The sequence below is a fragment of the Harpegnathos saltator genome, unplaced genomic scaffold (assembly GCF_003227715.2).
Source record: "Harpegnathos saltator strain DR-91 unplaced genomic scaffold, Hsal_v8.6 scaffold677, whole genome shotgun sequence".
Classification (NCBI taxonomy): domain Eukaryota; kingdom Metazoa; phylum Arthropoda; class Insecta; order Hymenoptera; family Formicidae; genus Harpegnathos; species Harpegnathos saltator.
The window spans coordinates 598,349-623,225 of NW_020230512.1; the positions used below are offsets into that span (position 1 = coordinate 598,349).

The window sequence follows — 24,877 nt, forward strand, 5'->3', positions numbered from 1 at the left end:
GGGTGCTAAACACCGATAAAAAGCGCTCAACTTTGAGTGTTATATACCGAATAAACGCTCAATTTTGGGTGTACACCGATTGGGGTTATACACCGAAAAACCACTCAAATTGAGTGTAATTTCGGATCGTTAATTGAAGGTTGCATCCAAATGAAGGTTAACGCTCAACGAAAACCTTCAAAATAACACCCAAGAAAACTCTCAAAATAACACCCAAATATTTACATTCACATTTTTTACCCTATATTTCTTATTCATACATACACAAATACATATACATGTCCAAAAAGCATTTTAGAAATATATCTCTAAAATGTTTTTCGGACATTGTATATGTATGGGTATAAGCTATATTATCATTTAAACAAAAAATCACAATGACTTCAAAATGAGTAACAAAAAACTATAAAAACTCACTTTATAATCATAATTAGATCATTTTCTTGTCATTTTGACGTCATTTTGACATCACTTTGATGTTATTGTTACTTTCTATTTTAATGTACAGTTCTAAAAGTCACCATAACATCATTTCAATATCAAAAAAATATCACCAAACCATCACGAAAATATCGAATGACATCATCCTGATTTGTCTTAAAATGACTTTTTTTTATATCATAATTATATTATTATGATTTTTTGTTCTACCTGGGTTATTGTAACAATATATTCTTGAAACCAAATAGAGCAAAAAAGTCTAGTACCACTTTTTCTTCTGACAAATAGTTCGCGAGATATCGTGAGTTAAATATCGAAAAAGTTATCAAGTTTTCCTTAAATATCTCAAAAAATACTAAACAAATAAAAAAATGTTTCAGACAAAAGTTGTTTAAATTAATTGGTAGGAAAAGAAAGTATAATAAAAAATTAGGTTTTCCATTTAAGAAAAGTAATGATCATCTCGGAAGTGATGCCATTTGTAAACAAAACAGTATAGTTGTTTTATGTCCCCCTTGAAATCATACAACTTTTGTTCGAAACATTTTTGCTTCGTTGAAGAATTATTGAGGTGTGTTTTTTAAAATTATACCCTGTATATATATTTCTTTTTCTTTTTATTACATCCTAGTAAAAGCATAAACTAATACAGTAAAATGATATCAATCTCATATCTTCCTAAACAATATAACTATAATTTGCAAAATGTATTATATTACATTTGCATTCTTTTATATTGTTACATTGTTAAGTGGAATGTTATAATATTGATATCACTGTTATGATTCCTGTTTATTGGAATATGTAAATATCCACGTAAACAAATATTTTATATTACTTTAAAAATTTCACACAAGTACAATATAATATTTTTCTATCTTATTATATAAAAATAAAATTTTAATGTTATGTTTCGTTTGGCATGTAAGCAAAATGCACATCTACGACATATGTCATATAGTCATCCTTCAATTCTTCCCTACGTATTGTTCTTAATCTACACAAAAAATTGACGGTGAAAATGTGCGTGCGTATATGCGTGTATACACACACGAAACACATATACACGCACGCACGCGCGTATATGTGAGAAGATGTAGAAAATATAGAATTATTGCGAACGATTGTCTAGGGATAAAAACATAATTTAAAAGGGGCTAAAAGTATAATCTCACAAAAAGATATATGATTTAGGATATTTATTAAATGCGGACATTGTGTATGTGTATGTACGAGTGTGTAAACTTGTGAACAAACTATTTCGTCACGTCCTCCTTCTACTTTCTCTACGCTTGATTCGACAGTTTGTTTGTCTCTGGTTATTTTAGAATGTTTGCCACAATGCTCTCGATATCGATTTGATCAGGAATGAATCGGAATACTCCTTCTCTTATGGCTGCGTAAAAAATTCCGATAACGCCGTACCGTAAACTTTGCAGATGTAGGATCTTTAGCACATGTGATATAGCGCATAAATTCAACATATTATTCTTCCTACTAAACATCTTATTGCAGACAGGACAAGCAGCTGTCGTCTCAGCATATATCTGTAAATGATGAAATAAATTTTACTTGCGTGTAAACTTACCACAGATTGAACAGGCTATCTTTGGATTCCTCCGCACATTCCTGTGCCTCTTGTGCTTTAAAAACTAAGGCTTACATTACCATAATTTTTGGCACCAGTAGAAGTTATTCGAGTGATCATATTTTATGTTTTCAGATCTTATTCGAATTTGAATTTCTTGTTGCAGCCAACCTTGTTACACACGTAGTCGTAATCGTACATGTTCTTTCGTGCGATGTGATATTGCAAGTGCTGTGTCCTGTTAGATATATAATTGCAATTGTTGCAGTTACATATGCGATGTCCGTGATCCTTCCAGTGATAATGTTTCGAATTTTTCTTCCTATCGAAACTTTAGTTGTAGCTTTTGCATTGGTGAGGCGCATACATGTGATTTTCAATGATGCTACTTCCTCGGGAATGTCTGTCACACTGGACATACTTCGAGGGCGGTCCTGAATCGGCATTACTGGTTTTCTTCTGGTTATTAAGATGAGCATATTGTATGTGTCTCTCCAAACACCTCTTTACGTTCTCTATTACAGCCGGCCTCAGTATTTGTGCATATGTGCAATGTGTCTTTGAAAATTGTACCTTTTGTTGCATCCGTAGTCGCAACCGCTGCAGTTGAATATCGTCCGATGTCCATGGACTTTCATTAAGTGATCTATCAACTCTTGGTTCTTATAGAACTTTTGGTTGCAAACGTGGCATTTATTACGCTCTATTTTATATATATATTCCATCGCTATTTCTGCTGTTTCTGCTGGAATATTTGCCGCACGGATCACTCTCCAAAGACAGTCCGGGTCTATAATATTGCTTTCTTCTTGTTTGTTAGAATGATCTCGTATGTTGCTCTTCAGATCCTGCTGCAGATTATAAAGTTATAGCCCTACTGAGGACATGTATAACCGTCCTTGTGTTTTCGCATAATGTACTTTTTACCTCATCGTTGGTTTCGTAGTTATAATATTCACCTTGCATTAAATTTTGGTGAACTTCCATCAAATGATTCGTCAACTCACTCTTACTACGGAATCTTTGGTTGCATACATCACATTCGATATTGTTTTCGATGCAGCTGTTTCTACTAGAATGTTTGCCGCACGAATCACTCTCCAAAAACGGTTCCAGATCTATAATATTGTTTTCTTCTTGTTTGTTAGAATGATCACGTTTGTAGTTTTTCATATTCCCCTATAGATTATACACAAAGTTATAGTCTTATTGAGGATACGTGTAACCGTCCTTGCGCTTTCGTATAATATACTTCTGCAGAGTTACCTCATCGTTGGTTTCGTAGTTGCAATGACTCCATATCTCTATCCAACCTTCGACGACCTCAATGAGGTGATTTGTGAATCCGTATAATTGAAGTTTTGTCCGCAGGAATTACATTTGTGAGACATGTTCATACATTTTTAAATGCTGCTTCTTTTTCGTAACGTTCATCGCACGGATCGCTCTTCAGGGACTGTTCCGGTTTCTTTCTATTGATTCTCTTGTAATCGAGATTTTACTCTTTTACAACATGCTCCGCGCAATATTCTGTTTGTATAATCGCAACGTTCAACTTTGTTTTTCTTCGTGATTCGACTAATTACTGATACGTTTCGATGCGTGCTTTGTATGTTCAACGAGCGACTACTTGAAATTATTAGTAACTGTGATTTTACGGTATCCAAACTGATATTCACAGTATCCAAAAACAAGATATCAAAAAAACAGAAAAGGTCGCGTCAAGTATACGTTGCGAAACAGTTTGAACACTTTCTAATGAGAGAAACACATGAAGTAACCGTTGCGAGTGCCCAATGACAAACTTATGCACGATGATTGGTTATGATCAGAATCAAAATCTGCGGTAGTTGTTGAGCGAGCGCTCTCTGAGCGGAGAACAATTCATCCGAGAACAATTTTGAAACGAGCTGTTTATATTGTCTAACCCGGATAACTTTGCAGGATCAAGTTTTTATGAAAAACTGTAAAATACAAAAGTTGTAGAAAATCAAGTAACGGACTTCATGGTGACCTTGAGTTTTGTTAATTTGATGATTTTGAAATTTCCAAAAGTCAGTAAGTTAACAAAAGTCAGGGCACTATTGTAACAATATATTCTTGAGACTAAATAAAGCAAGAAAGTCTAGTATCACTTTTCCTTCCGACAAATAGTTAACGAGATATCGTAAGTTAAATATTGAGAAAGTTATCAAGCTTTTCTCAAATATCTCAAAAAATATTAGGCAAATAAAAGATGTTTTAGACCAAAGTTGTTCAAATTAATTGGTAGAAAAAAAGCAGTGTAATAAAAAATAGAAGTTCCCATTTAAAAAACGCAAGTTGACCTTCAAATGACCTTCAAGGTCGAGGTCAAGATCAAATTTGAGGTCATAAAAAAACAGAACTTTATGAACCCTAAAACTTTTGCTCGCGTCATTTTTCCCTACAATGCATAGCTTCTGAGATAGGGGGGTCCGTTATTTTTTAAAAACTTGGTATAAGCATATTATGTAAAGATCAACATTTAATACTTGAATAAAAAAGAAGCCTGGTAGGAATAATAACGCATTATGGAGCAGAAGAAACATCGAAAATTCTGATACGAAAATGTCGAAGTCTCGATCATTTCGGAATTATAAATGATCAAAGTTGGTCAATGATGTTACATACATTTCTCGCGATTACATCCCATTACGCGTAACTACGCTTAACCACGCCTAACTATGTGTAACTGCGCATAACTACGTTAAATCATATATCGTACCGATTTGTCATTTGTTATGTATAATTTTCGTGATTGATGTTCATGATTCCCTGCTGGATTTATCTTTTGCTCGGTTACATATAAGTACGATATTACGCACAATATTAATTAACTACGATGTTAACGAATTGATCGCTGATGATAAATCGAAATTACTGCACGCGAGTTATCTGATAAATAAAATATCAATTCTGGAGGACCCGAAGATTCGATTCAGAAGTAAAAACGACCTTCCTGCAAAAATCGGTAATACATTTAATCGGAACAGACATTTCTTTTCTGTTAAAGTTTTCGACTCTGATTAAGGGGACTGGAAGGTCAGATTGCTGAAAAATCGTGCTTGTTTTTTATAATATCTTACGACGAACTGAATAAATGTGCAAGAGTGAAAATTTTAAGTACATTTATACAACATACGAAGAGTAAAAAATTTTGTTCATTAACAAATACTCATATAAATATACGACATATATAGTTGAAATATACTCTCCTTTTTTTCAAGTCGTCGGTTTTGCAGTAATATCTTGGCTCTCGGTGATCCGATCAGAGCGAATTTTAGTTAAAAATCTTGAGGACGTTTATCATTATCCGGTGAACTACTGCAAAATAATCGAACAAAATTAACAAAATGGCAGATATTATTAGGAAAAAATTCAAATTTTTCAGTTCTTTTACAATAAAAAAATTAATATCTCAAAATGAAATATTTTGACGGAGTTGTCCATGGTTCACCTGAGATCCAGATGTACAAATATTATTGCTTTAAAGTTTCAAAGCGATACGAAGTTCAGTTTCGGAAAAATCATTGCAAAAAGTTGAAAAATAAAGTTTTTTGTTACTCATTTTGAAGTCATTGTGATTTTTTGTTTAAATGATAATATAGCTTATACCCATACATATACAATGTCCGAAAAACATTTTAGAGATATATTTCTAAAATGTTTTTTGGACATGTATATGTATTTGTGTATGTATTTATACATGTATTTGTGTGGCCGTGAACTGTGCTATATCCGAACTAGAAAATCATATCCCTGATTCGTCAGAACGATCAAGAGGTCGCTCAATTAGAACGAATTAAGAATACGAAGATGCTTTGTACGGAAGTATACGCGGTTCGAACATGCACCTCTTTACATCGAATAAGAATAAAACAGCAGTGTTACCTAACCCTTCGAATGCCCCGAGACTCGCAGTGATCACAGTATGTAGGGATGCAACGATTTCTCAAAATATCGATAACGATATTATCGTCATTCAGAACCATCGATAACGATAATATCGATAATTTTGAAAAATATCGATATTTATATAAAAAAGATGTATACATATAGGGGTATGCATATAAAGGGTATGCATGAAAAATTTGAAAAGATCTTTTAAAAATTTTTATCTTTTATTGTCGTTATATAATTTATTGTCGTATTCTTATTAGAAAATATATAATGAACCGCAGTCGTTTGCTGGATCACCACATACATGGAGCAGGAGATCTATCACGGTTCAACGATTGAGGTAGAAATTATAAAAGTGAGCGAATTTACTAGACATCGAGCAATTACATAATATATATTCTAATGAATTCACTCACTTTTGTAATTTTCATCTCGGTCGTAGAACCGTAATAGGTCCCCAGAGCTATAACTGAAAAATACGAAGATCAGTAAAATTCATATCGATATGTCGATTTTATCAGAGACAAAAAAATATCGATAAATATTCGATATTTATTCTCTCTCAATATTTCGATATTATCGACTTATCGTTGCATCCCTAACAGTACGACGATCGCGATCATAAAATGTCGTAATCGCCCTCGCGCGTGCTCTGATCAATTTACAATAAAACAGGAATAGAGCGTGCATTTTTCCCTCGATCCGTGTTTACCCGTACGCTGAAAACCGTTATAGCCGCAAAGCGCGTCGCGTATCAACAGGAAAAACTGCTTTATAATTGTTGTATAAAATTCGTCAATCTAATTGGCATATGCTTTAAAAAAAAAATATATATATATGGCTGAATCCAAGAGCATACACCAATCAGATTTACGAATTTTACAACAATAACAAAGCAGCTTTCTCTGCTGAACGTAGCCTACGTGTATGTGTGTGTATATATATATATGTTTCGAAAGTCACGTAACCTTTGACGCGCCAATCGCGCGCTTGAAAGCACCGATATATTATCCGTTTGATTATTTAACGTTATAATATTAACATGTCACGCATTTGTAATTATTTGACTTTATATTAATTTAATATGGCTATTCAGTGTCAGTTGCGTTTATCGCGATCTTACGTGTACTTTCGGGACATGGAGAATGATATTATCGCATCCACACACACTCGTGTGCGAGTTATACACTTAGCGCAATGTTTAAATTATTTAACGATGAATAATTCACACTTTTGTGGGAGGAGAGGCACGCCGATCTAAATCCTCCTCCCGCAAACTCTAACAAGCGCCAGGGGCGTATATTTACTCTCGCACTTTAATGCTTGAATTATTCATGGCCGAGTAACCAAAACAAGGCGTTGTTCGCTCGGCACAAACATTCGTGGGGACATATTGCAATGGAGATAAGACGGTAACTCATACTTGGCTTTCGCGCCTTGCCTGTCCGTGGCGAGTGTCGCCCAAATCATGCGACGATGTGAGCTATAGCCTCCGAACACGCGGGCTATCTTGCGCGAAGAGAACTTCATTAGATTAACCACTTGCATTATATTACAAACGCATTGCTGTTGTTGCTTTTCTCCGAAATACTCAACATTTCTCACACCGGCGAGTCTACTCGAATAACACGAAGTGTAGATTAAATTCGGAGGTAAGATCCCCTTCTTCGCTTTAATCGCCGCGTTTAATTTAATTGAAGCGATTCCGATATAATCTTCCACTTTTAATGAAAGTGGTTTGACTCCAGAATTATATCCGTACGTACGCACATATACATACATACACATTTACAACTTACATACATCGTATAAATTTAAAGAGGTCAAACACGTCAGATTAAACACACTTGGATTTAGAAGAGAGATATAAATTATATTCTTCTTTTACTCAAGTTGTAACTTTTACCGAATTCTTTAATGTAACATTATTACATATCACACGTACACACACACACGCGCGCGCGCATGCACACACACACGCACATGCAATTGATATTGAACAGAAAAGCATATATTTGTGAAATAAATTCACTAAAATATAGCAGAAATTTAGCATTAAACATTCTTGGAATAAAAAATGTTTCACAATAATTATAGAATTAAAATATCTAATACAGAATATAATTAAAAACGTAAATATTAATAACATGATTTAAGAGTCTAATATTTCTACTTCCTGAACAATAGAGAAAAGTTAAATCATGTTGAAATGAACATTATATAAACATAATTTGCATGAACAAACAGCACAGTGCTTTACAATAGTAACTTTCAAAATTTATTTCCAACATTCTAATCATTTTTTTATATGCGATATTCATTTATTAATTTTTTCCTTAAAATACATACTAAACATCTAAAAATAGGATACTGAAACAAATAAAATTACTAATAGGATTAAATGTAATTTTATTTTAATTCAAGTATGAATGAATATAAGTTCCTTAAATTGATATACATCAATTCAAAAACATCATAAATAAACGTTTTGTAACAGAAATATTGTTTTAAATGTAAAATTCAATGCAGATTAATTAAACATGTAGTATGTTTCTACAAAAAGAAAATATAATGTACATAATGAATAATAAACTACATGACTTATCGAATAAAAACTACATACGTACGTAAACAAAATTGAAAAATAATCTAAATGTAAAATATGCGCAAAGATCAATTAACAATCTCAATATCAAAACATATAATATGCACATAGTTATATTATAGAATAGAACATAAAAATAAGTCTTTAAGATAAAACACTATAAATATTTTGTAATCAGACGAGGTTCTCTTATTTGCGAAAAATTAAACGATATATTATTATCTTGACAAACAGACTCATCTTCCTCCGAGACAGAAAATTTGCCTGATGGCACCTCAATCTCCTCTAAACCTTCTGTAAATAACACAAAATGGTATCTTAATTTATATTAAATTAATATTAAATATTTTGTATAGTATTTTATATAGTAGTTAAATATTTTATATAATATTGAACCATGTCTGTATCATGAACAAACATAATTATATTTATCAAGTTACTTACTGATTATCTTAAAAATATATGTTGCAGAATCTGTACAGGAACTTAATACCTCGCCTATAATAAAATTGGATATCTGAGGTGTATAGTCATCAGCAAGTTTTAAAGTCTGCAAAAAACAGTAAATACTATACAATAATAATATATAATATACAAGTGAATATTATAAGTGACTGATAATAATATAAATGAGATATTATAAATGAATATTATATAAAAATCTTTAAAAGCATTTCATGTGCATATATGATATATGATATGATGGGTGATATATACCTTAAAACTAATAATATCTCCAACACGTGGCTTTCTAGTCATAACTGGAAAATTTTCGAGTGGCAAATTTAACAAATCTTTATGAGCATACATCTTTCTACTAATGTCTATGGTACATACACTCTTCTCTATACTATTGTCACTTTTAGTTTTTTTCAAATGTTTGATACACTTTGCCTTTTCTTCCGTCGGGCTTTCCATATCAACTTCTATCGCAGATATTATAGGTGTTTGGAAGTTTTCTGTCTTACTATTATCTTTTATTTTTTTCGTAAATGTTATTGGAGTAGAACTTTGTCCTAACGCTAAAAGTGTAGAGAGACCCTTGGATGTTAATTTGCTCGTATGAAATTCTACAGAATCATTTGCTATCTCAAGTTTATTAACATGATTCTCCTTTTGTTCAGTATCACTGAATCTTATATGTTTTCCAGTGGGTATAGTCAGAGAGTTAATAATTTTTGGTTTCTTCGATTTACTCTCTTCTTTTGTATCTGAAGATGATACTTCAAGGCTGTTGTGCTTGTTATCAAGGTTAGTTTCTTGAGGATTATTATTTCTTGGTTTACGTTTTCGAACTCGCTTTCTCTTTGTAGCAGAATCTATTGTATTACAACTTTCACTTATATTACTATACTCCATAACCTTTGAATCTGCGTCTGCTTCTATATCATCAATTGCAGTAGTAAACATTGCATTTGCTGTATTATTATCTAAAAATAAATATAATTCATTAATTATATTATAAAGATTATTCTATTTGTTTTAGTGCAATATAAATAAAATATACTAACATATCAAAGCTGAATCTGTATAATTCAAAGGATCTTCAGATACATCTAATCCATTACTTGTATTTATTTCTATTTTCTCAGTCGTAGCATCTGTTGTTTCGACAACCTTATTATGTGAAATATTGTTATATGCTTTAGTCTTAGAGAAATTTTTGTTATTATTAGTATCTGGTACAGTAACTACTGCATTTAAAACTTCATTTTGTATGCCAGATCCAGGGATTACTCTATAAGAATAAGATTGTAAATTAATTACACACAAATAATATTAATGAGTAAACGCATAAAAACTATTTGAACTAAACATATATCAAAAGTTAAGTTTAAAACTTTGTATTAAATTCAATTATACTTACTTGATTGTCTCATTTTCGATGAGAATGCGAATATCCTCCATCGGTGGTAGATATTCGGCATCGTTCAACAACAAATGAAACGGTTCTCTTATGCCAAATATCTTAGTGATGTGTTGTTTGACATGAATAACATGTTGAAATTTTGTTAAATCAACAAAAATCCAACAGATCCGACGCGCATCGTTAAAAAACTTGGACAAGTCAACTTTCAGTCGAAAATGTGAGCGCGGCATTGTGATATCTTTGCGATTACGAAGCTTCAAAACCGAAATGCGCGATCGGCGAAATACTAACGCGATTGTCAAAACTTCGTTGTCGCTCATTACTCGACGTAACTACTAACGTTGCGATCACGTTGCTCGACTCGAATTCACGTGCTGTATATACACCAATGTCACTCCCGGCATTCATTGGCTGTAAATAATACACGAGCGTCGAATCGATATCAAATTATCACTTACACTTTATATGAATTGCCTTAGTAGTTTGTTCCGCCCGAATTTTCATTTTTCAGTATAATAACGTCGAATTAAACGAATAATCTTCATCTATCTAGTCTGCATGATTCGATCGTGACAACGATAAAGATTTATAAAAAATCTAACCTGTTGCTGAAAAAACTGTAATCGAGCTCAATAATAAAAGAGAAGAGTTTCTTTTTCAAAGAACTTTCTAAATTGGTGAATGCTAATCTAATAAGTTAAAATAAAACAAGTATATTTTATTTTAGTCGAACTTATTGCATCAATATTCACAAAGTTTTTCTAATGCTCGTTTTTACTAACCTTAACTCAAACGGTCATTCCAATAAGGTCATTCTACAACGGCTTCAAGAATAAAGTTGAAAGCGTAAGCAGTAAGAAACGAACCAACCAGAGTCGATTATACTTATAATAATCGACGGATAGACTTACCAATCGTATTCGTCGTAAATTGAAATTGACAAACGCCATTGGTCAATTCCGATGGAATAACCAGCCTCTTATAAATTAACCACAGTAAAGCCAGCGGCACACGATGCTTGTTTTCGTGCTGGATTGCTTGCTGGATGAAAATACTGCGTTCTGATTGATGCATTTCCGAAGATGGATGGAAATGCACCAATCAGAACGCAGTATTTTCAACCAGCAAGCAATCCAGCACGAAAACAAGCACCGTGTGCTGCTGACTTTAGTAAAAACGAGCATCAAAGGAACAGACTAGAGACAGAGAGAAACTTGAGAGCGGTCACCGCGAGTTGGATATGCCAGGACTCTTTTTCCGACGCGCCCCCTGAGAAAATATATGCACACTACGTTTATTCTGATGGTAATGGCAAAGCATGCACGGTTCTTGTTCACTCTACTTCCTTACAAAGATAGTAAGTTAGAAAAGCACAGACCATCAATCGTGTCTGGCGAAGTTAGCACGTCAAATTATTAATATGAAAAAAAAACAAATAGAGTTCTATCAGCACTTTTTGGTCTTACTAGCGATCTTACAAGATGATACCGCAACTGAATGAAAAAAAACGGTTATTCCCAAATTTCTTTTGTCAAACATATCAAAATACACGTCGACGTCATGACTCTGTATAAAAACAGTTCTCATGCTATAACTCTTTTGAAAAATTACCGCGATGCTTAGAACTGTACGAGGACTAACGAAAACAGTTGCCAGAACAACGAAAAATAGTCAGTATGCAATTTTCTCGAAATAATACACTCCTAAGTTCATATTAATATTAGTTAAAAAATTATTATCGGCCGGGACTCATTTTACAAATAATCGTAGAGCATAGAACTCTACGAAAAGCAACTAAACTCTCGCTAGTAGAAATAAAAATCTTCAGGACGTCGCGACTCTGCGCAACGTGTTGAAACGTTTCATCTCTGTGAAACGCATCTAGAACTGTCGTTAGAAGTCAAGAAATTGATCAACACGTCGCTTTTATTCTGAACGACGTACTGGCACGTTTCATTAGCAACTGTTTAATAATGGTTAACGGACCGGAACTCTTCTCAAATATGATTGTGAGATATAGAATTATGCGAAAATTAACGAGAATTATCACTAGATCTGCGAAAAATAATCAGCACGTTGCTTTTTTTCCAGAGGATGCATTGCAGTATTTAAAATTTACAAAAAAATATTAAATGTTGGAATTTTTTTATGCTTGCATTCAGAGACGAAACTCTTGTAGAACTAACGAGAGCTATTGCCAGATGTTGAAATATTTGATTGCTTCTTATACCTTAGAGGAACAGACGTGCTAACTTCGCGAACCTAGCATGTTATATTTTTATTTTTGATTTTTTGGGTGTAACGTTGCAGAACTATTTTTTTCGTTATAAGAGAACTGTAGAACTATAAAAAGTGCTAATAGAACTCTACTTGTTTTTTTCATATTAATAGTTTGACGTGCTAACTTCACAGACACCTAACGCCGATGGTGTTTTAATTTTCAAGTCCCATGACTGAAAAAGTTCTTATGGAAAGAAGATTTGTAACCAGTGTTTCGGAAACGTCTCAACGTCAGCTATAAGAATATGTAACAAAAAATAGGGGGTTCCATTTAAGATTTTTATGTCAACCTTGATAACGTTTCTGAAGGTCATTCCAAAGTCAAACAATTATCAATATCTGTTCGGAAATGTGCAAGCACTGACATTCATTCACATTAATACAACATGCATATTATTATAATCGTCGAGCCGGTGCTGCGTGGCGGACAGCCTGGCTCCCGTCGGTTTCTCGCAGGCGAGCACGCGGTGCTCTCGCCGACGCCCCGCACGCAGCTACTAGTGCCGATCGCGGCCGCTACGTAGCGCGCTCACCGATCCGCTGCTCGCAGCTAAGATTCGGCCGCCCGGGTGATATAACCGAGCGCGACAGCATAACGCGCGCCTTTGCATGGCCTAACGCCGATTGTGGCATTTAGGATGTCGGATCTGTGATACTTTTATAACTCTGCCCAATCTTTTTTGCCGACCTTGCTATCTAGGTTTTCCTAGTGCAGTTTGGCTTCATAGTATAGATATGAAACCCCCACACTATATATATATATATATATATATCTCGCTGATTTTAATAGAAGACGCACGATAATACCTATGCTGGTTGAGGCTTACGGTTCGATTGTACATTGTTCAACTTTGTTCTCTCCGTTGTCACGATTCAGGAGCAGCGGTGACTCTCTTTTTTCAATACGTCTGTTGATGACGCATTTGATAAATTATGATGCGTAAGAATGAAAACGTATTTAGTGTCGCTATTGCATGAGTGAGCTTGGAATAAGAAATGTATACAGATATACACAGAAACATACTGAATATGTATATTACATATTCAGTATGTTCTGTGTAACTATTTACATACTTTAATATCTACTACATACTACTAGTTTATTACAACATGTCTCTGGTATTTTAAGTTATTCAATGTCAATATGACATTGAAATATGTATATCGATAAATTACCAGCTCACGTCACAAAATGCGTTTCTGGCACTAATTAATGAGAACCAGCTCACATCTATAAATGGACGACTCTGGTATTAATAACAAGCAGCTCATATAAAAAAAGAGTGCCTTTGGCACTAATTATTATACCAGTCCATTTTAATAAATGCTTTTGGTATTATATATTATTGAAAGCATACATTAAAATTTTGTTTCTCCATGCGGGATACTGTCATTCAGCTTTTACTATTCCTCAGCTGTATAGGTCTCGCTGCTTGTCATTTTTTTGGTTATGTATTGTAAGGAATGACCTTGCGATTGCCGATAGCAAGAGACCGGTGACCAATTATGGGGAGGAACGAATTATATTTGTTAAGTACAGGGTTTCTCCCGTCAGGATTCAATAAATCAAAGTCTTGATTAACACACCACAGTTTTTATATTTCTGCCTCAATACTTACCGCACAGAAATATTAACAATATTCCGCTACTTTCGCAAATAGAAACGGTAATGAAAAAAAACACGAATATCATCTTGAAATCATAAAGAATAAGTTTCGATAATATAGCTTCTTGAAGAAACGAGGCAATGAAAGAAATAATAGAAACTTACTAATGGCCTTATAATTAACGAATCATTGAACTAGAAACTCTCCGTTTTACCCGAAGAAAGAATGCTCCGCTTTTTAGTCAGTTCTAGCTAGGCAAGCTCAGCACACGAGAGAGAGCTTTGAATCGCCGCCTACTGATATATAGGGTGTCTCAAAAATACCGGGGACCCCCCGGATAACTTGTAGGATTAAATTTTCATGAAAAACTTTAAATACAAAAATTGTAGGAAATCGAGTAATGGACTTGATGGTAACCTTGAATTTGACTTTGGCCATGATCTTGAAGGTCATTTATAGATCAACTTTAAAAATTTAAGGGGCAACCCCTATTTTTTGTTATACTTTTTTTCTACCAATTAATTTGAGCAACTTTTGTCTAAAACATTTACTTAATATTTTTTTAGATATTTGAGGAAAACTTGACAACTTTTTCAATATCTAACTTACGATATCTCGCTATTTGTCGGAAGAGAAAGTGGTACTAGACTTTCTTGTTTTATTTAGTCTCAAGAATATATTGTTACAATTGTTGAATAAATTGTTACAGTAGTGCCATGATTTTTGTTAATTTGATGATTTTGAAATTTCCAAAAGTCAATTAATAAAATTTAAAAAAAGTCAGGGCGTTGTGTGATCAACTCCTAATGATTCTGCAAGTTCATTTTGCGTCTGACATGGGTCTTTATCGAGTAATGCTTCCAATTCTTCGTCTTCAAACTTTTTCGGTGTGCCAGAGCGTTCTTTATCTTCAACATCAAAATCATTTTCAAAGCGCCTAAACCAATCTCTGCATGTTGTTTCCGACAGAGCATGGTCGCAAGAATTCTATGTGCTTCAGCTGCAGATTTTTTTTGAAAAAGTAATGCAGTAAAATTCCCCGCAAATACTTTTTTTTGCACGAAATTCGACATGTTTGACGCTATGAAAAAATATGTTTACACTTCGGCGGAATAACATATCACTTTGAGCCTAATGCTGGAACTTCACGATGAAGTTGGCTGTAGTATTGCCCGATGCAAAAAGGCTAAGATAACACTATCTGTCGGAAGACAGCGAGAACTTATTCAAGTCCCCAATAAATGTTCGAAATGTTTCTTTTCATTCAACATCCTGAAACATCTCATAAAACATTCATCATCATTATTAGGCTTGTGCTATAATATGTCGTTCTTCAGGGACGAATGTTCGATGTGTATTCACTGGAGTGCCGAATGATTTAATCGCGTCAATATGCGTCGCATATCGAATGTTCCTGAGTTGTTTATCTGTCTCAGTAAACACTTATTAATGCGTTAATATTAGGGTATAAACAAAGAATTGAGAATATTGTCAAATTATATTTACTGCGTTCCATCAGCAATATTCGCAGTTTAAATTGAAACAGACAAAAGACAGCAAATGAAAGACAAAAGGCGCCGGTTGCTATTAGACTTCTGTTTATATGGTGCTCGGAATTACTTTCACTTTTCATGCAATTTTCGGTTCATGCAAGTTTTCTTCCACTTACTTTACCTTTCGCGTATGCACCTGCATACCTGTTGATCATAAACGTGACGGTCACTTTCCCCACCTCAAGATCGTTGACATTGTAGCATCTAAGAAAGGCCTAGCAATAACTTCAAAATTAGCTGTAATCACAGCTATTAGCGTATGATGTGAACGGCTCTGAAACGGGAAGCGCGACTGGGAAGGTAAGAGGAAGTAAGTAGGGGAAACTCCCGAAAATCGCTTGAAAAGTAAATGTAATTCCGAGCACTGCGTTGTATCATACGACATTGTATCATTCGATCTCTTATAATACTGCACATTTTATTCATTAATTCGTAGTAATATAATTATACAAAATCAAATACTGACAATTAGAACATGTTATACCATAGATTTTATACAGAGATGGAGGAAAGAACAACCGTTATATTATTATACTGTCTGTATTCATAAGGTAAATATAAGCTTTAATTACAATTCATACAAGTCTTTTACAATCGGACATTATAGCAGCGTACACCTCTCAACTTCATGTTTCTTTTCCTCGCCACTCGCAGGAAAATACGCCGGAATATTTATAAGAAAATAACATATTCACGATCTGTTTTATATTTAATTATCAATACGCATGTAATATTATCTTCATGTATAGAATAAAATAAATTTTGCTTGCCGAGGGAAATTATATATCCAGGGAGTGAAATCAAAATTATATTTCTTTCAAGTGAGATTATCACATCCGAGTTATCGCTTCCTACATAACCAATCGTGTGCATTCAGATGGAACTCGTAAACTACATTGAAGTCTTAATACTAACAAAACATTGAGTCAGTGGCACACACACACATACACATATGTAATTAATTGTTTAATAGTTATACTAAAGTGCTTAATCATGTTCGTGTAAAATTAAACCCAATGTGGGCTTCAAGGTAGCAAGATGTATGCTAACACGTTATAATATTATATTATTTATATAAATATTTAATATATTTTCTTCTAACGCGAGACGCGATTGAAATATATATTTCCTCCCTTCTCGATAATTCACTTTAATGAAGAAACATATATGGCAATGATTCCAAGAAAAAGAAAAATTCTCGTGTTAGGTAAAGACGAGGGATTAAATTTTATTTCAGAAATTTACTCGTCAAATCTTACGATAGTTATCGACGACATTCCTTAATGTTCCCGATAAAGAATTTGCGTAACAGTCTCTTTGTTATGTACAGTAAGCATCTACTCTTTTTGAAAAATTTGTAGTAAGTGAGAAGTTGATAGTAATATTGAACATATGGTTTAACTGCATATTTGTGGGAAGAGAGAGAGAGAGAGAGAGAGAGAAAGTGAGTCTACGAGACAAACGATCTAACACGTTTTTAACACGAATCTATAACATTAACAAGCACACACAGTTGCTTCTCGTATAGTTTGCTGGTGTTTCATGAAATTTGACAGTGTATTGCGCGTATATTAATTTTACCAATTATCTAGCAGATCACTAACAATTTCCCAATTTCCAATTTGAAACAACCGATAATGTTTAATTAATTGGAATATATACTATATATATATATATATTTCCATACTTATTAAGAATACATATCCGAAACGAAATACACTTTATTCTAATCGCATTCTAATTTGAAAATAAAGTACATTATATGGACAGTATTTACATTGAATTCTTTCCTTCCGAATTTCTTTATGAACAATAGCTGAAAAAGTGTCTTACGGTTAGAGTAATAATCAATAGACGAAACATAAGTGTACAGTCTCACGCTCAGTACATACATTTGAGATATACAAGATATACCAGAAAAATGGATAGTACTTCGGATTAACTTGAAGGAATGACGTTTTTGAAAAAATGTTAAGTACAAAAGTTTTAGAGCTTAAAAATGAGCACCTAGTGATGAACTTGAACTTGATCTAGAGATCAAATTTAGAAGTCAGATCAAGGTCAATTTTAAAATCGTAAATGGAATCCCTATTTTTATTATATCCTGTTCTTCTACCAATTAATTTGAACAACTTTAAAGCATTTTAAAACATTTTTTATTTGCCTAATACTTTCTGAAACATTTAAGAAAAATTTAGTAACTTTTTCAGTATTTAACTCACGATATCTCGGAACTATGTCTAGTTATAGTAAAAAGTATAATACCATTTTGTCGGAAGAGAAAGTGAGGGAATATTAGACGTTTTTACTCTATTTCGTCGCAAGAATACGCTACTACAATAATACGCTAACTTTTGTTAACTTGATAATTTCAAAATTTCCAAAAATCAAGTTAACAAAAGTTAGGGCACTATTTTAATAGCATACTCCTGAAACCAAATAGAGAAAAAAAAATAGAGAAAAAATCTAATATACTTTTTCTTCCGACAAATAGTTACCAAAATATCGTAAGCTAAATATTGAAAAAGTTATCAAATTTTCATTAAACATCACAAAAAATATTAGGCAATAAAAAAATATTTTAAACAAAAATTGTTGAAATTAATTGGTGGAAGAATATGATATAATGAAAAATAGGCGTTTCCATTTACGATTTTAAAGTTGACCTTGATTTGTCCCTTAAATTTCATCCCTAGGTCAAATTCAAGTTTACCACTAGATACCCATTTCTAAACCTTCAAAATTTTGTATTTAACATTTTTGTCAAAAACGTCATCTCTTGAATTCGGGGTACCCATTTTTCTGGTACACCCTGTATATATATATACAAATATATATATATAAATATATATATACACGTATATATGTATATTTTTTTAATATTTCTTATTCAGCATACGAAATTAAAAGTATTCGAAATGTCTAACGTGTCGCGGAATAGATACATAGAACAAGTTGCTTCCCTTTTCAGCCCAATAAGTCGACTCGTGCAATTATATAAATATATTGTAAAAATTACATATATTTATTTACTCGTTCGCGTAATACGGCGACCTTTCATCTCGTTACTTCTTTCTCTTCGTCGTTATCATTTCCCTGATGATACACATCGCAAGTAAACGGACACCTTCGTAGGAATAGTATTTCTCTAATAAATTTTAACAAAATGTGTGTACATCCATATACAAATAATAGGGAGATAAAAGAGCCAATTCTTATGTTATAAGTATGACTAGTAGACGAAGTCTCGTAATATTATCTTGTCGAATTTTACAATGTATATGTGTAATCCATGGTAATAAAAGACCGGGCAGTGCGAAGTAACCCTGAAACACGGTATTAGAATGTACGAACGTCACAATGAAGCTACGTAATTACATAATTCGGAATTATTAACGTTCATATGAGTCCCATAGACGGGTGAAACCGCCGGTATGTTCTTTTCTCTTTCGCTTTTTTTCCTCTATCAGATGATAATAGCTCCAATCGCAGTCAAAAGACAATACGGAAGAGAGATCGTACGTAATGTCATATTATTATGAAAGTTTCGTTTAATACATCTTAATGCAAATAGATATAGTAACAAAACGTCCTTCCCCTCTTCAAATTCTACGTAAAATCGACAATTTCTCCCGACTGATTTCGCAGAGAGAGAGAGAGAGAGAGAGAGAGAGAGAGAGATCCCTATTTTCATACACACACACACACACACACACATATATATAGTTCATATATAATTTTCTTTTCTATATATAAATACGAAGATTATTTCGAATTTTGCGTTCGTAACTCTGTCGGCTGTAACACGATTCGCGTGCGCCTCTGATCCGATTTATCGCTAGTTCGCGACTGGAATCAGCCCGATTTGAACTTTTAATTAAATTTTACCCTTTCTCTCGTCGTGCGCGAGAGCGGATAGAAGTAGTTTCGCGCGGATAGGATCTTTCAATCGAACAAATCTAATTCTCGAACGTTCGATCTCTCGGTTTTACTACGAAACGCGCCGACGTTTCAGGGTCGCGTCTTGCTTGTCATAGCTCTGTCATCCGTCTCGTGTTCGCGGCGAATCGCTGAAGAGCAAATCGCTTGCAAGCCGGTTGCAAAGGAGAGTCATTAATAGAATCCGATATACCTACGTGTATAAAGTGCCCTTCTCGTGTGCTCTCGATGAAACGAACGGTGCTTCGCACGATACCGATCGAAATTGATTCTTTGAAATCGCTCGTTCTCCGAACGGACAGTTATCACAAGGGAGGAAGCGATTACACAAGGTATGTCCACATCGTGCTTCTCTTATTATTCGCATCGCCGGACGTATCGTCGCACTCGGTTCACTCGATATATACCTTTTCGAGGAAGTCGCGCATTCGTGTGCATTTCATCGAAGTCGACGAGAATGTTCTCACAGGTCGAACGAAAGTGCTCCTATCTCTCGGAACGTCGTTTTTCCCTAAGCTATTCACGAGACAAGATTCTAATACTTTTACAGATACCGAAGGAAGTTTCGCGACACACGCGACCCTCGGGCCGACGGAGCACGGTTCGCGTGATCGCCGAGAACGCTAGAGAACCGGAGCTTGCCGGAGGATCTTCAAGTTTCCAAATTAGGTAGAAACATTTGTCGCACGCGCGCGCTGTGTGTCGCGCTTGTTCTCTCGTTCAAGTACCACTCCTCGTAGAAGATCCGTACTTCGACATGTAAGTGAAACGATTGACGCCAGGGGCGCGAGACTCCCTCGAGTACGCGCGTTCCGCGTCGATGTCGCTTGACACTCGGGGTACCGACGAGTACATCGATTTATCGCCGCGACGTCCTGCGCACAGAGACGCAGCCCGAGTTCCGTAATCGGTGCCTCCTCGGTACGTCCACGCGAGACGAGATACCTTAGCGACCGGCCGAAGCTAATCAACCACCTGTCGCGCGCTGCACCCGGACGATTCTCCAAGACGAAATTCCGGCGCTAATCGCGTGCTCATCGCGGGATCATCGGATGGAGGAGGGAAGTCTCTCGCGAGGGTCTCGCTCTTTACGACAGGATGCAGGAGTTCCTTTTGGACTCGGAGCGCTCGCGAATCTGTTGCAGGTGCTGCAGCTGAGCTGCGGACGGTACGTGAGTGCTGCTGCTGTTGCGCGAGTTGTGCTGCGGGGGCGGCAGGGACTGCCGACGGCGACGTTGCAGCGCCGGGCTTAGGTTGTACTTGAGCTTCGCTTGGATCAGCAGCTCCTTAAACACCTGGCTGATGTTGAGGTTCTCCTTCGCGGACACCTCCACGAAGCCGTTCTCCCACTTGATGGTCACCAGGTCTCTCGTACTCTCGGACTCCACCTGTAATTCGTCCTCGTCGTTGTAACGGATGTCAAACGGGGTCGCAGGCGACGTGCGACGCGGAACGCCGTTCGCACGTCGGACGCGCATTCATGCTGATCGAGCCGGTTTCATTTGCATCTTCGGCTGCGCAGCTCGAATGATCTCGTTTTGTTATAAATATTAACAATGGAATTTACATTTCAGTTGCGTTGGATTCTTTCCGCGCATATGCAACGAAATGACACGTGGAGCATGTTGTCGCACGTTCGTATGAACTTGTACTGTTTGGATTTAACTCTCCGGCATTAGAATGAGTAAAAGTTCACCCGATGACATTTTTCAACTGTCGCCACTAGATAGCGACACATTATACAGCAGTGTCCTGCTAGGATTTATAATATTTATAAATATTTTAGACCCTTTCACTGTAAATAAGAAAAGTTTTTTTTCACAGTGAGAGGTTCTTCTTTTTTTAATTGTATATGATTTAAAATTGTTTTACATGCTACAAATTTTTATCAAATATTTATAGTTCATGTACATATAAAAAAAAAAGTGATGAAAAAATTATGGGTGTGAATATTATCATGAATATATTCATCCGCCTTGGTAATAGAAAGTAACAAAAGCATTCTAATATTCAAGAGTTAAAGTCGCGCACACGAATCTTTCTCTCTCTTCGTCATGTGAGTTTGATACAGAGTTGGAAACAGGCAGTTGGAACAGGCGTTCGAGTTAGCCTCCTCATCTACTTTTAATGATGTCTATAAATACCAGAGTAAGAAAAGAGTATCTAAAATCAGACGACGCGATGAATTTCACTTATTCTCAGTATCATGTAAAAGAATCTGTAATTCCTAAAGAATGAGGTAAACACACATTTCCAAGTTAAATGAAAGCGCGACTTTATTTGATGATTTCACGAGGGAAAAAGAGAGCTATTTTAGGAATGTCGAAGATTACGAGGGCGATTGAATTCGATGACCGCTTCGATTGCCATCCGGACTCACCTCCTGCTTTACCTCCACAAGGTCGATCTTGTTACCGACGACCACGATTGGTACGGCGCCCTTCGTATTGAGTATCTGGGCCCTAAGGGTCTTCACCTCGAGGAACGTGTTGGAATCGTTGACGTCGTAGACCAGAACGAAAGCGTCGGCCGATTTGATCGACAGGTCTCTCATCGCGGGGAATTCGTACGAGCCAGACGTGTCGAGAATATCGAGAGTCAAGTGGATCCCGGAAAGGTTAAAGTCACCATGATGCATCTCCTCGACGGTGCGCTTATACTTGGGGGTGAAGGTGCTGTAAAGGAACTGATTGATTATGGCTGACTTGCCGACCTTCGCCGCGCCCATCACGACGATCTTGTGCCGAATCGTGCTCTCGGCCGGTTTTCCGCCCCCGCTATCCGACTCCGTTAGTCTGTCATTTCTGAAATGATACATCGTTTTCACCCGTCGGCGACTCATTCCACGCTCCCTATCGCCGATTGTAAAGCGTCAAGCACATAAAAATTACGCGGCACAAAACTGTATTAAAAAATAGATAAATATTACGTTTAACGGAGCAACGCACGAGATACGTTTGTGATCTTGACGTTGTCAATTATTTGATGTTGTCAATTATTTTGAACAATAACTCTAAGGTTTCAGCCCTCCGTCGCTCGTTGTTTCTTAAAAAGTTATTAACGAGAAAAATTTACTCTTTTGTTCGATATATCCATTGACTTTTTGTCATTAATGTAATAAGGTGTAACTTGAAAAAACCCATGTTTATACGTAGAAGAAGGAGCAGAGCTCCTTCCTCCCCACGTACCTCCTTCCGCCATAGCATAAACTAGGGATGTTCAATTTCGAATAAATTTTTCAGAAAATCGATTTTCTCTTGACAAAAATTGATTATTTTTAATTGATTAATTCGATTTTTACGTAAATCAATTTTTTGCGGAACGCATTATCGTGCAGTAATTAGCAAATTAGAACATTAGCAAAGTACAACCTATCTGAATGAAAAGATTGAAAGTAAATTTGGAATAACGGCCAATTTAATACTAATTTTACTTCGTGCACGAAGTATCGCAAATTTTATTGAAGATAATTTTCAAAGTTCATCTCATCAGACGATGAAGAAAATATTCCATATATTTCGTAAGTTTCATTTTCACTTCTGCTAATTATCGTGTATTTTACTAATGACATTTTTTACACTTCCTATACAGGATGTCCCGTTTGAAAAACGCACCTCGTTAATTCTTTAACGAAGCATTTTCAGCAAAAATGTTTCGGACAAAAGTTGTATGATTTCAAAGGGGACATAAAATAATTATACTATTTTATTTACAAATGGCACCACTTTCAAGATATTCGCTGATCATTACTTTTCTTAAACGGAATTTTTTATTATACCGTCCTTTTCTACCAATTAATTTAAACAACTTTTGTCTGAAGAATTTTTTATTTGTCTAATATATTTTTAGATATTTAATGAAAACTTGATAACTTTTTCAATATTTAACTCACGATATCTCGCTAACTATTTGTCGGAAGACAAAGTGGTACTAGATTAGACTTTTCCGTTTTATTCTAATCTCAAGAATATATTGTTACATTAGCGCACTTTTGTTAATTTACTGATTTTTGGAAATTTCAAAATCATCAAATCACCAGCCCCAGGCTGGTCCATTTTAATCAACAATCATCAAAAATCATTTCAGCAGTCATCGCTCATTATTTATTAAAAAGTTATTAACAAAACAAGTTTACTTTCTTTCCGTCTTTGAGGATTATCTTGACCTTGAGATATACATGTATAGTTAAAGTCACAGCTCTCAGTGACTTTCATATATCTACTATTCATAGGATCTTTGGCACTTTTGGTTGATAACTTTTTAATGAACAATGAGGAATAACTGAAACCTTTCGTTATTCAGGATGATAACCTTGACAACAAATGTCACAATCACGAGTACATCTAGTTGCTGTTTGAAACGCAATATTTACTGAAAAATATTTCTAAAAAAAATAATATACGTCCTCGCAGTACACATTGCCGAGGAGTTGATTTTAATTTCTCACGAATATCTAAATAATTAATTTTCGAAATACATCTGTGAGACTAGGAAAGCGAACACAGATAAATTGAAAAGATACACGAGAGTTCACTGCGGAAAAGCTGATACATCGAGTTGCCGTTTTCGCACGACGAAACGAGAAGCGAAAGATATACGGCGTAGCGAGATATGATAAAAAAACATTCAGACTCGCATCGTATTCAACGAAGCGGCGAAATGACAAGGACGTTCGGTCGTGGGCATTTTGTCAGCGTTCCTCGCTGCAACATTCAAGTCTATCTAGCCTCTTTAAACAGATATAATCGCCATAGATGCCACGAAGCACGACAGGGATTGTTATTAACGGAAACGGAGCGGGATACGATCGCTCTCTGCCAATGGCGGACGATGACGAAGGCGAAGGTAGCACATTCCGTTTAAGAGACAATCATCCGAGAGAGAGAGAATGTTGCTAATGAACGCGAAGGATCTGCCGCGATGCAAGCACGTGTTATTGAATGCCGGTTTTGTATAGGGTGTCCTGAATTCGGGGCGCTATCAGCGCCTCAAGAGCCTTGTGAGCCTCTTATGAGCAGGTTGGGGCGATGCAAAGCGAAATGAGGCAAGGCCATGCGGTCGTTTTTACACGCA

The 24,877-nt window shown here is 35.3% G+C and overlaps 3 protein-coding genes across 7 annotated transcripts in view; all 3 read right to left on the minus strand.

The window, feature by feature from the left end:
• Positions 1-2,147: 2,147 nt before the first annotated feature.
• LOC112589967 (uncharacterized) lies at positions 2,148-2,773 on the minus strand. The gene is made up of 2 exons (XM_025305191.1): positions 2,603-2,773; positions 2,148-2,488 (listed from the first exon to the last, which is right to left on the minus strand). The coding sequence occupies exons 1-2, from the start codon at positions 2,752-2,754 to the stop codon at positions 2,161-2,163; spliced, it is 480 nt and encodes a 159-aa protein (XP_025160976.1). The 5' UTR covers positions 2,755-2,773; the 3' UTR covers positions 2,148-2,160.
• A 5,879-nt stretch (positions 2,774-8,652) lies between these two features.
• Positions 8,653-11,430, minus strand: LOC105188860 (coilin). Of its 4 annotated transcripts, none has more exons than XM_025305184.1 (7): positions 11,337-11,430; positions 11,208-11,249; positions 10,423-10,836; positions 10,067-10,293; positions 9,273-9,985; positions 9,000-9,105; positions 8,653-8,849 (listed from the first exon to the last, which is right to left on the minus strand). In XM_025305184.1, the coding sequence occupies exons 3-7, from the start codon at positions 10,743-10,745 to the stop codon at positions 8,713-8,715; spliced, it is 1,506 nt and encodes a 501-aa protein (XP_025160969.1). In that variant the 5' UTR covers positions 10,746-10,836; positions 11,208-11,249; positions 11,337-11,430; the 3' UTR covers positions 8,653-8,712. The 4 variants fall into 4 exon arrangements, with proteins under 4 accessions (XP_025160969.1, XP_025160970.1, XP_025160971.1 ...); XM_025305185.1 differs by lacking the exon at positions 11,337-11,430 and adding an exon at positions 11,028-11,114 and having other exon boundaries at positions 11,208-11,224; XM_025305186.1 differs by lacking the exon at positions 11,208-11,249 and having other exon boundaries at positions 11,337-11,428.
• Positions 11,431-19,590: 8,160 nt separating this feature from the next.
• Positions 19,591-24,877, minus strand: part of LOC105188861 (ras-related protein Rap1) — a 59,237-nt gene continuing 53,950 nt past the window's right edge. Inside the window, exons 2-3 of one of the 2 annotated variants that reach the window (XM_011150538.3) lie at positions 22,185-22,608; positions 19,591-21,192 (exon numbers count right to left, since the gene is read on the minus strand). In XM_011150538.3, the coding sequence (XP_011148840.1) occupies positions 20,893-21,192; positions 22,185-22,608 (724 nt within the window). In that variant the 3' untranslated portion in view covers positions 19,591-20,892. The remainder of the gene's footprint in view (positions 21,193-22,184; positions 22,609-24,877) is intronic. The other variant, XM_025305178.1, reaches the window with a different exon arrangement.

Coding starts and splice junctions, on each gene's coding strand:
- LOC112589967 (XM_025305191.1), bottom strand. CDS start 2,754: ATGGAATATATATATAAAATAGAGCGTAATAAATGCCACGTTTGCAAC. Junction 2,489..2,602: donor GACTACGGATGCAACAAAAG/GTACAATTTTCA, acceptor CTTAATAACCAG/AAGAAAACCAGTAATGCCGA.
- LOC105188860 (XM_025305184.1), bottom strand. CDS start 10,745: ATGAGCGACAACGAAGTTTTGACAATCGCGTTAGTATTTCGCCGATCG. Junction 9,986..10,066: donor TACAGATTCAGCTTTGATAT/GTTAGTATATTT, acceptor ATTTATTTTTAG/ATAATAATACAGCAAATGCA. Junction 8,850..8,999: donor ATATATTTTTAAGATAATCA/GTAAGTAACTTG, acceptor TGTTATTTACAG/AAGGTTTAGAGGAGATTGAG.